The sequence below is a fragment of the Notolepis coatsorum genome, assembly GCF_963971535.1.
Source record: "Notolepis coatsorum genome assembly, chromosome: 16".
In the NCBI taxonomy this organism is placed as follows: Eukaryota; Metazoa; Chordata; class Actinopteri; order Aulopiformes; family Paralepididae; genus Notolepis; species Notolepis coatsorum.
Window position 1 is genome coordinate 76,020,364 of NC_140180.1, and position 18,237 is coordinate 76,038,600.

Genomic DNA, 18,237 nt, shown 5'->3' on the forward strand with positions numbered 1-18,237 from the left:
GGACCAGCACTCACAGGTTCAATGTTTTTTAATGGCAGCCTGAATAAAAAGCAGACATGTTTCGGACAATGTCCTTCTTCAGTGATATGGCTGCCATTAAAAAAAAACATTGAACCTGTGAGTGCTGGTCCGGCTACCCTGCTTTTTGATATACTGAACTTTATGGGATTACAGCACCCAGTGTGAGAACTTGTGAGCGCGGTCTAACTTGACTATATTTACCCTACACTCCCAAATACACTACTGCTTACAAAGCAGAGGGACTATCTGAACGTAGCCTAACCTCTTCATCACTTGTGTACCGTACTGGAGAGACCATCTGAATGTAGCCTAGTCCCTTCATCACCTGTGTACCGTACTGGAGACCATCTGAACGTAGCCTAACCTCTTCATCACCTGTGTACCACACTGGAGAGACCATCTGAATGTAGCCTAATCCCTTCATCACCTGTGTACCGTACTGGAGAGACCATCTGAACGTAGCCTAATCCCTTCATCACTTGTGTACCGCACTGGAGAGACCATCTGAACGTAGCCTAACCTCTTCATCACCTGTGTACCACACTGGAGAGACCGTACTGGAGAGACCATCTGAACGTAGCCTAATCCCTTCATCACTTGTGTACCGCACTGGAGAGACCATCTGAACATAGCCTAATCCCTTCATCACCTGTGTACCGTACTGGAGAGACCATCTGAACGTAGCCTAACCTCTTCATCACCTGTGTACCGTACTGGAGAGACCATCTGAACGTAGCCTAATCCCTTCATCACCGCTGTACCGCACTGGAGAGACCATCTGAACGTAGCCTAATCCCTTCATCACCTGTGTACCGCACTGGAGAGACCATCTGAACGTAGCCTAATCCCTTCATCACCTGTGTACCGCACTGGAGTACTATTTGAATGTAATTTACTTAACCTCATAACCTGTGTACCATCCTGGAGGGACTATTTGAACAACCTAATTTCTTCATTACCTTCTCATATTCTACCGAGGTCCATTTATTGGGACAGACTGGCGTCACAAACAGGATGAAGTGTGTCAAACACTTAACCCTGTTCAGTCTCTCAGGAGAGGAAGAGGAAGACAAAGAAATGGGTCAAACCGATCACGTTTCCGACACATTTATGAACAATATTTCAGTTTGGTGTAGCGGGCCCCACATGGCGCTACAGATGGGGCGGTGAACAAGCTCTACCAATAACAATCTTCCACCCATGTCCTACTTATGGTAGATAATTAAGTGTCATATGAAAAAAGATCCATTATTCTAGTTATCGTTTAGCGGTCCCTGTGGTCCGCTGTAGGAGCCGGTCTTGTAAACTCTGCTGCGTGGTCTCTTGAAATACAGGACATACACAATCATTCCGTGCCACTCATCCCCAATGCAACCTCTGCCATTTAAACAGAAACAAAAAACATCTTTACAACTTCTGAGATGCAGGAAATTGTGCTTTTATGGGTAATGTGCCCATTAAAGAATAAAGGCAATCTTAAGACGTCAAGACAAATGACGGCTTCTGAATGCCATCTGCAATCTCCCAGCTTCACAAACTCAATTATTCATAATGCATTTATGAAGTCCACTGAGGCCTTCACTGTCATTCCCGTTCAAACTAACGGGGGAGAATAAAAACACACAAAGGGACAAGCTCTTTTGAGATGACAACTGCTTCACAGATGGTGTGTATTGTAATGAGTATATACTGCCACCTGCTGGGCAATACAAGTAAAACGTTTCCTGGCACCATATTCCATTATGTAAAAAGCAAGAGAAATAAATTTCCTTTATTAAGAGCTAATTGATACAGTAGTTAGTCAGACAAAAAAACACCAGAAAATAAATGGGTAATGAAGCTTTAATCACAAGTTAATTTCTCTGGTGGGTATATATTCTCTCTGGTGGGAGAATAGCCTACATATCAATATGATATACTATTGATCAACCAAGCCTATTTATTTCCCAGGGTTTTATTTCATGACAGTCCACATACAGTATGGTACATTATTAGACTGCATTTTTATATAATGCTATTATCCAAAGCTCACATTCACACACAGACTGCGGAGGCAACCAAGGTGCCAACCTGTTCATCGGGAGCAGTTAGGGGTTAAGTGTCTTGCTCAAGGACCCTTCCGACACACTGCTGGGAGGAGCCGTAATCGAACCAGGAACCTTCTGATCACCAGACAAGTAGACAACCACTACCTCCTGAGCCACTGTTGCCCCATGTCAATAAAGTTTGGTACGTCATTATTACCAGGTATGTTGTGATCAAGGGAAATCATTGAGGCATCCCTAATTGAAAGGAATGGTGTTGGATCCAAAATAATAAACAAAGAATATAATAAAATGAAAAGACACAACCCATGTCAGAGTGGTTGTGGGTTGACCAAGAGCACGTTCTCTCCCCGTATGAACAGCTGTTTGATGTGGCGCGTATGGACCCTACCATAGGGCTGGGGGACTTTCTTCTGAGCCTTCGCCATGGCTTTGTGTTTGTCCCGGTCTTCGGCTCGAACAGTGTCTCTTGATAACCGGGGGTCTCTCCTAGCCCCGCTACCTGGGGGAGGCTGCAGGGTGGTCGTCTCCTTGTCCGACTGCTTTACATGTTCACCGCCCTCTGAGCTCTCCTGGATTTTCAGCTTCTCAAAGAGCTAGGGAAGAGAGGGAGGAGAGTGTGGCGTCTTGAGTCATTCATGTTTCTGGCTCAAATGTACATGATGGGGATGCACTGATACTGGGATGGGATATCGTTCCGATACCAGGCTGAAACAGGGCATCGGTATCTCAGAATTTCCTCAATAAAATCTGATACCAAGAAATATGTAAGTTTGCACTTGAAGCACCCCTCCTACCCAACCCCCCCACTCCTAACCAACCCCCCCCCCCCCCCACCCACCCAACCACCTCAAATGTACAGTCCCCCCCCACCCCCACCTACCCAATCCAATGTACAGTTTCCACGCCTAATGTATATACTCTTTTCTTTCTGGACTCTTTTTGTATCACAAACAGTACTGTAATTGCAAATCTGGTATGTCATAAATGTATAGATGGAGCAGTACTGTATCTGTATGTCATGTATGTCATATGTTACGATGAATTGAAAATGGGGGACCCTGATGTAAACAAGACGAAAGTCTTTCTCTGGTCTGCATCCCCTTAACAATTGTATGTATTGAGCTGTACTGCACTGTACCCATTCTGCAATCTGTTAATAAAGTTTTCATTCATTCATTCATTCACATCTCAATTTTTTTATTTAAAATCCATTGTGGTGGTGTACAGAGCCAAAATGATGAAGATCGTGTTATTTATGGACCCGACTAGATACAATTAGCAGCGGAAGCATTTTGGGGGGTTCAGAATGGTTTTACACAAATGCAATGAGAGTTGTAGCGGAATTTCACACTTTCCAATTTGCTTCTCTGCAATTATCATTGTAAATCGTGATCATCACTATTTCTATGTGTGCATTACTGCCTTACGGTAATCCAAATGTACTCAAATGTGTGTTTAGGTTTACCTAAATAGACTATAGCCTAGTAATTATTGAGTTATGGCCAAAAGGTTTGCGAGGTCACAGTGACCTTTGACCACCAACATCTAGTTCATCCGAGTCCAAGTGGGCGTGTGTGTCAAATTTGAAGAAATTCCCGCAAGGCATTGCTGAGAGAATGGGAAGGACAGACGGACAACCCGAAAACACAATGCCTCCAGCCACGGCTGTGCCGTCAGAGGCATAAAAACCAAACAATTTTGACAATGTTGTTTTCAGAAGTGCAAGTCTGGATTTCATTGTAGGAAATCTAGCTCTTGGCCTGGAATCCAGTTGGTTGATAAAATAATACAGATGGAGCTTTGCATTAGTTCAGGCAGGATACAGTACTCATGCATGCCAAGCAGCTACCAGCTGATCAGAGATCTGCACCAAATCATAATCAAACAGCTAAAACTCTGAAGTTGGTCCATGTAAGCTGTTCCATCTCTCACTCATCTGTGCACACAGCACAACACACTCCGCTGGCTGCTCTTGCCAACATTTGGTTTACAACTAGAAACTCATGGTCAGAAGTTGAAGATGGATGATGGCAAGTTTATCGTGCAGGTGGAAAAATATGAAATATGATGCTACACCTAGAGAAATATATGACCCCTCTCTACTAGGGGTGTAAGAAAATAATGATACTTAGTATCACAATATTATGTTTTGTATAGATTCTCAAAAACACTTTATTTTTAATTAACCCTCAGAGACCCGCAGGAGCGTCTTATCTCGGCTGATATTGATGTCTTTCAGAGGCTGTGGCCCATTTATTTAAAGCTAGTGGTGTCACATGAAACCTGAGGTATCTATTGGTACCAACCTCAGTTTTCCTCAAACCACTGGCAAAGTTGGCCAACCTTGGTCTGCGTTTTTCAAATCCAGTCGTCACTGTCTGAGGATTCCATCCCCTACGTACTGCAGCTTTTTAAATTGAATTATTCTTCTCCCTTATTGTGTGCGGTGGTATATCGTCCACCAAAATATATTCTGTCTGGAATTCTGGTGGTTTCTGTTTGAATTCTGGTGACCTGAACATTCATGCGTGTTGTGGTTAAAGATTTCTTGTCTCAGACTCTTAATTGTCTCTGGTCTGACACATGAAAAGGGGCATAATGCTAGACTTAGTACTGTCTCGTGGTTTGTCTGTGTCAATGAAATATGTGACAGTGATTGCATTTCTGATCACCTGCCCATTTTATTTTCAGTTACCGTCCCCTGCTTGTTGGCCTCTACTCATCCCACTGTACGCCTCCTTTGTTCTAATCATTCTCTGCCTAATTTGTATGTACTACTCTGGACGGATGTGGTGCCTTTAGTGCAGAGGAGCTTGTTGCTCTTTTTAACTCTACCTGCACTAGCATCTTGGATTCCATAGCTCCTTTAAGGAATAGATTATCAACCTTGAATCTCTGCTCTTCCGTCAGCACTAAACTGCCCTTTTTGTCCATGGTGTTGGAGAAAGTACCGTTTATTCAGTTGCAATCCTTTCTAGTGAACATGTATATTTATGAGAAGTTTCAATCTGGTTTTAGACCTAGTCATAGAACTGAAACCTCTTTTAACACTTTGATCGCCATGGTTAAATTCATAATTTACCATCCCTAGCCAGCTCTATTTGTCTATGGAGAAGTTCCCCTTCTTTGCAGGGCTATAACTTTTTAAATTGTATTGCTAAATTGACATTATTATGGCCCATTCAATGTCCTATATCTATTGTTCAGGGTGTAGCAACGTTATACTTTTTCATTCACATATTCATACTAAAATACGGTCTAAAGTATAAGTATGTTTTTATCGTTTTCTGCAGCTTTCTCCAGAACTTGATTTATAGCCCCAAATGCATTATATTGATGATCAAATACAGTTTGGTAGCGATCGGTGCCAGATAAAAAATTTCAACTGGAGGTACTTCTAGAAGTTACTACGTATGATCTGATGTTGACCGGATGGGCGGGGGGGTCGTTTATAATTCCGTGGGCAACGTTATATCATTCATCTAGTGTGGGTCATATGATCATCAGGGCAGTTAGTATAGCAGACATTAGAAAATAACGCTGAAACTCACCGTATCTTCCTCGCGCCGTTGGGGGATGAGCGTGGAATAGATTTTTTTCTATTATGGGATGTCGAAATATCCGATCCATTTCCAGGTTATATAATAGTATATACGTCCAAATCATGTTTATTGAGTTATGTGCACCGATCGGTGTTCACTGTGTCAAGATGGAGTCCTGCTAATGATAGCGAGTGCCCGGACGAAATATGGGTGAGCACCACTTCATCCACATGACTTCCTGTTGGGCGATCTGCCGATCGGCCACCAGATGGCGCTCTTGAACCGTTAGAGAGTTGAGTGGAGCTCAGCAGTATATCTCAGGTCCCCGGGAGAGATTTTTGAAATATTGATATCAAAGACGTGTTACAGTGTCTTCGGCAGAATGAGCAATGACGAGTTTCGGCGTTTCCGGCGATTAAAGTGTTAACGATCTCGTTTTAACTGTTTACTCCAGGTGTGACGCTATCCTGGTGACTAGATTTGTCCACTGCCTTCGACACAGTAGATCATGCCGCTTATATCACACCTACATACAGTATGTGCGTAGGAATCGAAGGTGCTGCCCTCTTGTTGCTCCAGTCATACTTGACTGAGGAGTTTTTCTATACATTTGAGGGGAATTTCCCTCCAATGTGCCCCCTCTTACCTGTGGGGTCCCTCAAGGCTCCATTTTGGGGCCTTTTATTTTCTTATATGCTGCCTCTGGGTTCTATTCTTTGAAAGAATAAGATTTATTTTCACCGTTTTGCTGATGATGGCCAAATGTGCCTTCCTTTCAAATTAAAGTGTAACGACTCTTTGCTGCCTCTGCTAGCTTGCCTTAGTGACAAAGCTTTGGATGGACCTAAATGTCCTCAATCTAAATGACAAAAAGACAGAGGTTATTGTGTTTGGACATCCAGAATGTTTGAATGACCGTTTGTGCTCTGGGCAAAAAAAACGTTCTAATATTAAAAGCCTTGATGTCACTTTTGATTTAAAATTTGATAAACAAATCGGCTCTCTAGTCAAAAGGTGCCTTCTTTCAGTTAAGGCTCCTTGCCAAAATAAAGCTCTATCTCTCCAAAAAGATTTTGGAGAGGGTCATGCATGCCTTCATTACATCTAGGCTTGACTACTGTAACTCTTTGTATGTGGGCCGAGACCAAATCTCTCTATGACGCCTACAGCTAGTGCAGAATGCTGCAGCTCGCCTTTTGACCGGCACAAGAAAGCGTGACCATATTACTCCCGGTTCTGGCCTCCCTGCACTGGCTCCCTGTCAGTTTCAGGATTCATTTTAAGATCATGTTTGTTTTTAAGATTTTAAATGGTCCAGCCCCTTAGTACCTAGTTGAAATCCTCAACTGTTCACACACCAGCCGTATATAAATGCAGCCATTCTGGATGTTCCAAAATCTAGGCTTTAATCTAAAAGGTGACAAGCCTTTGGTGTGGCTGTCCCCAAGCTGTGGAACAGTTCACCTTTACACATTAGATCTGCCCCAACCCTAGCAGAAATACTCCTCTTCTCACTGGCTTTTCATTCAGGTTGAGCCATACATCCGTTTTTCTATTTTGATATTGCATTTCTATTGTTATATATGTAGTACTGTTTGCAGTACCATTTCTGTTTTGTGTAAATTGTGCACCTTGTGTTGTATTTATATTGTATTTACAGTACTTTTGTACTTTGTATTGTGCAGCACTGTGATCAACCTTGGTTGTTTTTATATGTGCTATATAAATAAATCTGACCTAACCATGCCCGCTTGTCAGGAAGGGGGCTAAATAAGTTTTGGCGAGGGGAAAATGGCATGGCCATCTTCAAAGGGGCCTCTTGACCTCTCATCTCAAGATATCTGAATGAAAATGGGTCCTTTGAAAATTCTTGGCCGAAAACCAAAAATAAGGAAACACTTGGCCAAATACCGGTACTTTTTCATTTATTTGCCAATTTGCCAAAATGTGCCAGCTCTGGAAAGCAGCCTTGATTGGTCCTCCAATATCCAAGAGGGCTATAGACCACTGCACTTCCACGTTACATTGAGCTCATGGAGGAGAGAGCGGGGGGAGAAAATTAATTAATGTGGATGAGAGCCTTGACATTAAGTGGTTGTAGCTACCGCTGTGGGGGTGCTGGAGACATGATCAAATATACCTTTATACGCCAGAGTCTCGTGAACAAGGAGAGACCAATCCCAAGTCAATCGGCACATTCTCGGCTGAGCTATAGTCACTTTTCCGCACCTGCCCCCGAACTCTGCATGCGCAGATTGATAAACCTAGATCTCTGGACAATCCAGAGAGACTCCGTGGGCAATCTGTGTTCAGGAGACTCGGGTGTATAAAAGTCTATTGGATCATGTCTCCAGCACCCCCACTCCAGGGGTGGTCTATTATGATGTACTTGTTCTGCGGTATAAATACCATTACTTTGATGTGGAGAAAAATGGATTTGGTGGAAACGCCAGTTGATGATGGAGCACGTGGTAACTGTTTGAACCACGGTCTGAGCGAGTAGGAGGGGCTTGGCGGCAACGTTTGCTTCAGGCTCGAATAGGAAATGAATGGGATGCGGTCGGGGTTTGAATGCATCATCAATAGCCGCAGGAGAGCAACGAAACAGCCATAGAGATAATCAAACTCTTTGGAAACAGCGTCGCATTAATGTCTATACATTTGCTATTTTTTTCCCCACAGTTTCAAATATTTTCAGTGAGCGAACCGTCGGTGCATCCCTAATGCTGTGGTACCCACGAGACTCCCCTTCACAGACACGCCCACTTCATGCATGTTTGGGCAAAAACCATGCAGCTTTTTGCATGCAGTACAAATCTGTACCATCTGTGCAGCGCTCCTTTCAGCAGAGGTTATCAGAGTTAAAAGGATAACTTCACAGTGTGTGCCAGGCTGACTCAAGCCAATGAAGGATACCACGTTGGTGATGTCAGAGGAGAGCATGCACACACACTATGTATCATAACACCATTTCATGACACATTTTACACCTATGGATGTGTGTTCTTTAAACTGACAGTTTTTGTAAAAAAAAAACTAAAAAGATTATCGCAATATATCACCTTGCTTACATTATTGCAATATATTGCCTTTCTTACAGTATGGCATATCGAGTTGTAGCCCCCATATGGTGATGCGTGTTGTACAGCCAGATTCTTGCCAACACAGCCCTACTTTCTACAAAGACCATGTAGAGACAATAGCAGAGGCTATTGAATCTGAATGCTGCATGGAGAGAGAGAGAGACCTAGCAGAGGCTATTGAATCGGAATGCTGCATGGATGCGATTTCCAGCTCTGTTAGGTAACTTACGCCCAAGTTGTTGAAACTATTAGTCGACAAAAAAAAAATGTATAATATATATATTTTTTTTTATCATTCCATTTGGGCTGTGGGGGTGCTTAATGTCTGAAGGAGTCGACTGAAGGCTCCTTGTCCTCTGCAAAAGCATGCAATTGGTCCACTGATGGATACATCTTGATATTTGTCTAGTCTAGTGTGTTCATTAGATGGGTGAAATCCTCTTTCAGTGCCTCTGTGCCTGTTTTCATAGGCAGTTAGCCTCTGGTATGCGTGCCATTAGCGTTAGCCATGCTTCTAGGCCTCTTTTCTTTTGGAAATAATGATTAAAAATAATAATAATAATGTATCTAATCGACTAATAGGAGTCAGCCCTAAAATATACAGTAAAAGAAATACAGTAAAAATATACAGAAGTCTACAGTAAGTAATATTGCACAGTGTTGTTGTTTCAAAAGTAAAAGTCCAGGAAGATGGTAACGGTCACTCTGTCAAGTCAAGTACATTTTATTTATATAGCACATTTCCAGGCAGCGGTAGCTGGCACCAAAGTGCTTCACAGGCAGGTTGATAAAAACAAAATAATGTGATGAAAGATATAAGATTAAAAACATAGTAAAGCAATGAAAGTAATAAAAACAGGTAGGGCACAGTAAAACAAAGAGGATAGAAGGGCCAGGGGTCTAGTAGTGATTAAGTGGGGGGGAAGGCCAAGGAAAACAGGTAGGTTTTTAAAAGTGATTTAAAAGCCTGCACGGTCTGGGCGGTCCGTACACTGAGGGGGAGGCTGTTCCACAATCTAGGCGCTGCAGTGGAGAAAGCTCCGTCTCCCCTAGTCTTGAGCCTAGTTCTAGGCACCACCAATAGCAGCTGGTCAGCTGATCTGAGGGATCGTGGGGGGTGTGGCGGTGCAGGAGCTCAGGAGCCATGCCATTTAGTGATTCAAAAACATTTAGGGCTAATTTAAAATCGATCCTAAAGCGAACAGGCAGCCAGTGGAGCGAGGCCAAAACTGGGCTGATGTGTTCATGTTTTTTGTTTTGGTGAGGAGGCGTGCGGCTGCGTTCTGCACCAGTTGTAGGCGGCGAAGCAGGGATTTGTCGATGCCCGTGTAAAGGGCATTGCAGTAGTCGAGGCAAGTGGTGACAAAGGCATGTATCACCGTCTCTAGGTTACTTTGGGAGAGGTATGCCTTTGTCTTCGCCAGGAGTCTAAGGTGTTAAAAACTGTTTTTGACTACGGCGCTGACCGGTTTGTCAAATTTAAAATTGCTGTCGAAGATGACCCTGAGGTTCCTGACAGAGGTGGAGAGGTTTGGACCCAGGGGACCAAGTGCGTCAATGAGGGGGGCTGGGGGGGCACTATTAAAAACAATGACCTCAGTTTTCCCTTCGTTTAGTGTCAGGGAGTTATCAGACTTCCAGCACTTGATTTCTGCCAGGCAGTCAAGTAGTGGTTTTATTGTTTTCCCTTGGGTGGGTTTTAAGGGGAGGTAGACCTGCACGTCATCGGCAAAGCAATGGAATGAGATGTTATGTTTTGCCAAGATCTGGCCTATATATATATAGGAGGAAGAGAGTGGGACCCTATATCGAGCCTTGGGGCACCCCGCAGGTGAGGGGGGCCACAGAGGAAGTGAAGTCACCAAGTTGGACAGAGAAGGTCCTATTGCTTAAGTAGGACCGGAACCAGTCTAAGACTCTGTGCTCAGTGATGCAGTGAGGCACAGTGATGCATTGTAAATTGTGATGGCTGTCGGAATGAAGGACTTCCTGTGCCGTTCAGTGCTACATTTAGGGAGTGTTAGCCTAGCACTGAACATGCTCCTCCTGTCAGCAAGTCTGTGTATAGTGGGTGGGAGGGGTTTTCCCTGATGGCCTGGAGATTAGCAAGGCTCCTCCTCTCCACCACCATCGCGAGTCCAGCTCCACCGCAACTGGCCTTCCTGACCAGCTTATCCAGCCTGTCCGTCCTATCCGTCCCCTGCTCTCGGTCCGCTGCTCCAGCAGGTCACAGCGTACAAGAAGGCGCCCGCCACCACCGACTCATAGAACATCCTCAACATCCTTGTACAGACATTGAAGGATATCAGCCTTCTGAGGAAGTAGAGTCGGCTCTGGCCCTTCTTGTAGAGTGCCTGTGTGTTTTGACCCGTTCAGTTTGTTGTCGATGTGCACACCGAGGTATTTGTAATCCTCAACCTTGTCCACATAGACTCCCCTGATGGAAACGGGGGTCACAGGTGCACTCCTCCTCCTCCTCCTCCCCAGCTCCACAACCAGTTCCCTGGTCTTCGCCACATTTAGCTGCATGTGGTTTTTAAATCGCACCATGTGACGAAGTCCACTACCAGTTCCCGGTATTCCCTCTCATCACATCCTTTATACATCCCACTATCGCAGAGTCATCAGAAAACTATATTCACTCCAATTAATTCAAGTCTCATTCAATTCACATTCAATTCATCATGACAGCACCCAGTAAACACTCTCTCCATTGAAATGTTGAGAAGTGAGACCATTTAACAGGCCCGGATTTTATGTTTAGGTCATATAAAATGCTTCAGAGTCAGTAAAATAACATTTTAATTAGTTAATTTCAGTCTATGTTCTATTTGCCCAGCTGTGATATGAAGTGAGCAAAGCGTAGCGGTACATATACAGCAAACCTCCAAGAAGAGTTGACCATTAGAAAAACACATTTAAGGGGTCTTTAATAATATACCCAACATTGATTTCATACATGCTGCGTGCGACGCCCACCCAGTATCATGTCACCTATCAGCAGTCTTGTGTAGCCATACCTCTCTCCACACTACATTAGCGCTGTGCCAGTGCCGGAGAGAGGTCTGGCTGATCCTATCATCATTCCACTATAGGGGAGAAAAACACTCTGGCTTGTTTGTATTTCTTTAAACCAAATCACAATCATCCTGGGCCCTATTCCCCGTACCTGGTTCAACTAAGTCGATAAAAAGTCCCATTATCCAGATTAAATTAACCCGATGTTTGAATCCGCGCTTTCCCTGTTCCTCGAACGCTGATTCTGTCTCGTTAATTCGAACCAGACTTGATACTATCAGGATAATTGCGCGCGGCCGCCTCAGTTGAAAAGACAGCAGATGTCGATCGCAGAAATCCTGATTTTCTAACAGCATTGATTGATTGATTGATTTAAAACTTTACTAACAGATTGCAGAATGGGTACAATACAGTACGGCTCAATAGCCTCGCCGACAAGTTAAATGCATCATCTATAGGCTAATTTTAAGTCCCTCATTACCCCAATCAATCAGATTATATTTCTTTAAATGTGCCTGCTGGCAGTAGGCTTAATGGAATGAATAATCGAATGAGATCTATTGCTAGCGAAAATAATTAGTTCAACTCTTTCAGAATAAGTAGATACAAACAAGCCCAAAGAGCATCTAATTGATACGAATTAATAGATACTTATGAGGATATCTGTACTGTATGCGCTCGGCTTAGGCATCATGTACTTTATATATAAATACACGGTTCCCAAAATGTTCAAGGCGCAACCCGAAATAACGGTGTCAGAGAGGCTTGGAAGGGAGGCTATACAGTTTCACTATTAATCAGGTTTTAATCTGTTTCGCACATCATCCATACATGCATTTAATTGATTAACCTTTGGTTTATACCAGTGACACCTCATGTTCATCATCAGATAACACTAACAGTGCTTGAACAAATTCTCAAATTCATTAATGTCAACGGCTCATTAAATTTCTCAAATCCGTCAAACAGCGCATCTCATCAAATTTTTTAATCCCAGTTACAATATCACAATAACGTGTGAGTGACAGTGATACAATTAAACAATCCACAGATTCAGATTCCTTCAATTTATGCTTGAATGAAACACAATCCGGGCGCTCCGTTAAGCAAATACATCCACAGCCGAGACTAATCAGAGCCAAACCCCCGATAGCCCGATAGGTTTCATTCATAAAAAATATCCCAGCGGGATTCACATTTGCAATGCTCCGCGTTATTAAAATAACCACTCCTGCGTGTCGCTACGCGCCATATCCGTATAAATATGACGTGCATTATTTAGGACAAAGTAAATCTATAGGCTGAATATGATTTATTATCAGCATTTTGTGTCTATTATTTTACATTTCAAAAGCCCCCTCTAGAACAACTACGCACAAAAACATAATTCAGATGGTATAATCGGATCTAGACTGAGAATTATTTCAGGAAGCGAGCTGCATTTCTTTGCGAGGGTGTGGCCATGGTTTATCCAGCTAACTGAACTAAACCCTGCTCTGGAGCAGGTTAAAAATGTCTGATCTGTTACCATAGCGATTTAGAAAATCCGACGTTGGGGAACGGAAAGGTCTGGCTTAAGTCAAGCTATGCTGAAAATTATCCGGCTAACTCAGTTAGCCAGGTACGAGGAACAGGGCCCCGGGTGGCTCCAAGACCAGGATGCGGCGATGGTGTCCTTGCAAAATAGTGTCACAGATAGCGGAAGCGGAGGAGAATTCACACTGAAATAGTCAGCCAGTGGCATGTTTATATACCCTCAGTCTCATGGCGCTGATCCAGACTACTTACCCGTGAGACGGTGAGGGCTTTCTCATGGTAGAATGCCTCTCCAAGGAGAGGCTCCCCGTACGTCTCATCTACGTCAACCATCGCCTGGCAAAGAAGAAAGAAAAAGGAGTTAGACGAGACGATACATAGAAGATCAACGGAATGCCCAAAACTGTGTTGTATAGGCTAGTTGTACCCATTATGTGGCGTGTGGGGAAGGCTGGTTTAAAAGGAACACGCCAACATTATGGGAATGCGCTTATCATCTTCTCCAGAGTCAGACGAGACTCTAGAAAGCTATCCGGCTGCAAGCTAGCCTAACTTAGCACAGATGAATCGAAGTGGATACAAACCACTAGCCTAGCTGTTGGCCAAAAACACCTCTCTCTGAGTTTTATAGGGCTGGGCAATATGGCCAAATATGTTATCATGATATATCACGATAGGGCTGGGCGATATGGCCAAAAACGTTATCGCGATAAAATAAAATAATTTTCATATCACTCGATATCGATAATTATCGTCGATATACATGAAATAATTATTTCTGTCAAGTTTAATTAACTTCTTATGCCCGGCACCGGCGGGCTATTAATAGATAGACTAACTTTTTTTGCTGCGGTAGAACAAAGACGTCACTACGAGACGAGTTGGAGAGCCGTCGCGTGTCGAGCCAACCCTTTGAGAAGCTTTGTGGTCCCGGCTTGAATTCTCCATGAATGTGTCCATATAAATCCATTTTGTTAGATCCAACTGTACTGTCTGAATGAATGTTTCCAGTTCCAGGAGCAGCACGAACTTCAATGGTTCTTGTTCGTGGCTGTCGGCTAACGCCACCACTCCTTTCCGACTGAATGCGTTTGCATTCAGTGTACTCTAATGAGTGATAAACTTTTAGGTGATAGAACATGTTTGTTGTGTTCCCCGTTTTTGTTAGCACCGGTCGTCGACACAGTTTGCAGCAAACGCTGCTCTGATTTTTGTCCGACTTTAAAAAGCCAAAACGTGTCCATACTGCAGACGTCGAAACACCTTTCTTATTAACAATTTCCTCTACATTTGAGGCGCTAAGGCTTGCGGTGGCCGTAGGCGTAGGGTTGTTATCTCCTTCGCTGGAATTTTCATGCATTTTCCTAACTAAAGTTGCTAAACTAATCTCTTCGGAAATCGAAACCAAAACAGTAGCACATCTGGAGCTGTGGTGCGTAAGCGCGTCATCACGTAACGTAGCTCTATTCCTGATTGGTTGTTAGTGCGTGTGCTGATATCCAAGCTTGGAAAATCGATATCGAAACTTTGTGACCACGTTTCATGTTTATTTCGAGGAAATAATTTATTGCGATAATTATCGTTGTCGTTTTATCGCCCAGCCCTATATCACGATAACATTTTTCATATCGTTCGATATTTTTATTAGTATTAAAAAGTTTTTATTTTTATTATTATTATTTAAACAACAAATGTATGTTTATTTTTCAGCAATTCTTTGTCGTTGCCGCCATCTTTAGTGTTACAGCCCCTCACACTCAAGTTCTCCGGCTGCAGCTGGTTTGAAAGCGAAAGTACAAAAAAAAAGTGGCTGTGGCTCCAGGGGAGTTGAACAGTTCTGGCTCTGCTAGTTTCTTTTCTATCTTTTGACGCTTTTTTGGTGGACAAACCACCGCACACATGCACCGTGACTCGCGACTGGAATGGAGCTCTATGGAGAAACCATGACACTCACCTGACTAAAAGTATAATGTAGCTCTATGGAGTCTTTCACCTTTTAAATATCTAGCTTTGTCATGGATTGATTGTTTAGATCTCACTAGCATGGCTAACAAATGCAAATATATTGTAGTCTACCCAGTTGTTGTGATCAGGATTGTGTTCCTTTTTGCCTCCTTGATGCGCACACACCGAGTCTGACGTAGACGAAAAACCCGTCCATGAAGTGACGTGTGAATGAACGGACTGTGGCAGCGGGGCTCTTGCGGGGAACCGAGGACGCTTCTTACCATGTTCCAGAACTTACCATGTTCCAGAACTTGTCGAACGCCACGAGGAAGCCGGAGCAGACTCCTCGCAGCCCCTTGAAGCTCCTGATGTGAACTTTGACCCGTAGCCTCTCCTCAACACAGCGGTGCAGTACTCCCAAAGGACTTCCTTTGCACACTGAACACACATCACAACAGTTAGCAGAGTGACGTGGTGGAGACACGACATGCAATGTTAAAAAAGGGACATTCATTAATTTTCTCCCAACCTTCATACTACGCAGTCGAGCATTAGTACACCAGCTACACATCCCATACCCCAACTCAACTCTGACCAAAAAAAAATTAAACAAAGTGTCTGATGGAATTACAGATTCTACCTTTAATGTTACTGTACATTAGTAATACAAGTACTGTATTATAATGTTGAATATAATAAATCACTGGAGTTTTCTGATTATCAAGAGCTAATATTACTGGAAGCTGCGGTCCATCAGGGCCAAAACCGCATGCCACAAGAACAGCTCTGCAGTGGGCCTCATCAACAAGACTTGGGACCCCCACTGACTAACATTAACACACCCTTCCTGGACTATATATTTATATACACTCAAGACTTTTCATACTCGTTCATACTTTTTGCACAATACAATATTGCACAAAGTCTGCTCCTATTGTCTGTTCGTACTGTAATGGGAAAGGGAGCATTTAGTTATTCTGCTCCCTCAGCTTGGCACATGTTACAGAATGACCTGAAACTGTATCACTGGATGCTTTTAAATGCCTCATGAAGGGACTAGACTAGGGGTTGAATCAATGGTATGTCATTGTTTTGATTTGCTCTAATAGTCTATCGTTGCTGCCTGCCCTGCTGGGTTGCCTCTGGCTCTGATATTGGTTGTTTAGTGTATCTGTGTAATTTAATTTGTTGTTGTTTTTTGTATTTATGTGCAACTATTGTATTCCTTTGCTGCAGCTTGACTTGAAAGAGATTTTTAATCTCAATGTGACTTTCCTGGTTAAATAAATAACACAAATAATAAAACATGACAAACATCACACGCAGTTGTGTGGCTTCCCCTAGAAAAAAGTCCATGATTCCAAACACCATCCCTTTTTGTATGCGACTACTACTGAGATGACCCACCACCGCCATCTAGTGCGCAGGTAGGGTAACAACAATAACATTCACACAACATACCACACACATACACTTATAGCAACACATGGCACACAACGAACTGGCTCCAGTTACTACGCCTGTTACTATGACATACGAGGCATCCTTGTTAGGACGTTCCTGGGGGGCCTCTGGTTCCTGCGCCTCGGCCTGGCCCCCTTCTCGTCTCCCTCCTTCACGGGGTTGTTCACCATCAGCTGCCTGAGCCTCTCGATGCGCTCAGGGTCCGCCACGCCCTTCGTGGCTTTCCGCAGCTTCTTCTCCACATTCTGCGGCTTGGCTCGGCCGCGGCCGCCCTTCAGGAAGCTCTCGTACTCGGCGACGTTGTTGAAGCACTTGATGTTCGGGAACGGAAGAGACACCGCAGGGGAGTACAGAGCCAGGAGCGGGTCGAACTGATCCGAACACACGTCTAGACTAGAACTTCCCCCGGCTTCGTCCGAAAAGGATGGTGTACTTTCCGGGGCTGTGACGACGTCTCTGCTCCTGTCGGTTCTTGAGCCACCGGGTCTCTCAATTCGTTCCTTCTCCTCCATGTTTGAAACAACCGCACGTAGAGGCGGCCAGCACCGCAGAGCATTGTGGGAGGTTTTTCAAACCATTTGTAGTTTCTACATCTCGCCACGGTGAGGCGCTGGTGTTACATGTAATGGTGATTCCGTTTGTCTGGTTGATTGACGTCTCATTTTGTTAGTACGGCCGTTACATGATATATGTATATTTGTATATTGATGATGATGATGATGATGATGATGATGATGATGATGATGATGAAGACTTTATTTCAGACTCAAGGTCCATATTTCCAGACTCAAGGTCCATATTGAATTAACCTACAATTTTAATAGGTGTATCAAATAAGGAGGGGTCAGACCAAGGAAGGTTTTGTAAATTAGTGTAAGGCAATTCATTTAGTGTAACTTAAGGCTATTCATTTCTCATCGTTGGAAATTACTCAACAACCAACTAGGCTGCAGTAAAAAACTAAAAACCCGATTTATAAACAAAGTTTCAAGTTTCAAGTTTCTTTAATAGTTGTCATACAGAAGTACAGAATACTTTTATACAAAATGCTTCTTACTGTTACGCTCCAGAGACTGTGCAAGACAAGATAAGATAAGTATGAAATAAAATAACATAGTATAGTATGTAAATTAGAAGTAAAAAAAAAAATAAAATGAGGTCACAGTGTTCAGTATAGACATATGTACAATGTTCGATGCAGAATAGACGTAACTGAGTTACCATATAATATACAATACTATGCAGTGTACTAATATACAATACTATATAGTGCAAGGCAGAAATGGGATGAGGTGCAATTTAGGTACAATTTACAGTAGGTGTACGAGTTGTAGTGCAAATCCTTTATCAATAAATATAAAGTGTGTTTGTGTGATCTAAAGTGTGGAGAGTGGGTGCTGCAGTGTGTTGTTTGTTTAAGTGAGTGTGTGGGTGTGTGTGCTGTGTGCATTTGATGGTTGTTGCATAGTGTTTATTGTTCGTTTAGCAGCCTGATGGCCTGGGGATAGAAGCTTCTTCTGAGTCTTTCTGTGCTCGCCTTAAGACTCTGGTATCGCTTGCCTGACCGCAGCAGTTCAA

General features: G+C 43.3%; 1 protein-coding gene across 1 annotated transcript; it reads right to left on the reverse strand.

Moving 5' to 3' along the window:
• Positions 1–1,855: 1,855 nt before the first annotated feature.
• Positions 1,856–17,171, reverse strand: lsm11 (LSM11, U7 small nuclear RNA associated; the record flags this gene model as incomplete). Its single annotated transcript, XM_084332565.1, has 4 exons — positions 1,856–2,662; positions 13,501–13,584; positions 15,494–15,633; positions 16,733–17,171. 4 exons carry the CDS (start codon positions 17,169–17,171, stop codon positions 2,378–2,380), a joined length of 948 nt encoding a protein of 315 aa, XP_084188691.1. The 3' UTR covers positions 1,856–2,377.
• Between the last annotated feature and the right edge of the window lie 1,066 nt (positions 17,172–18,237).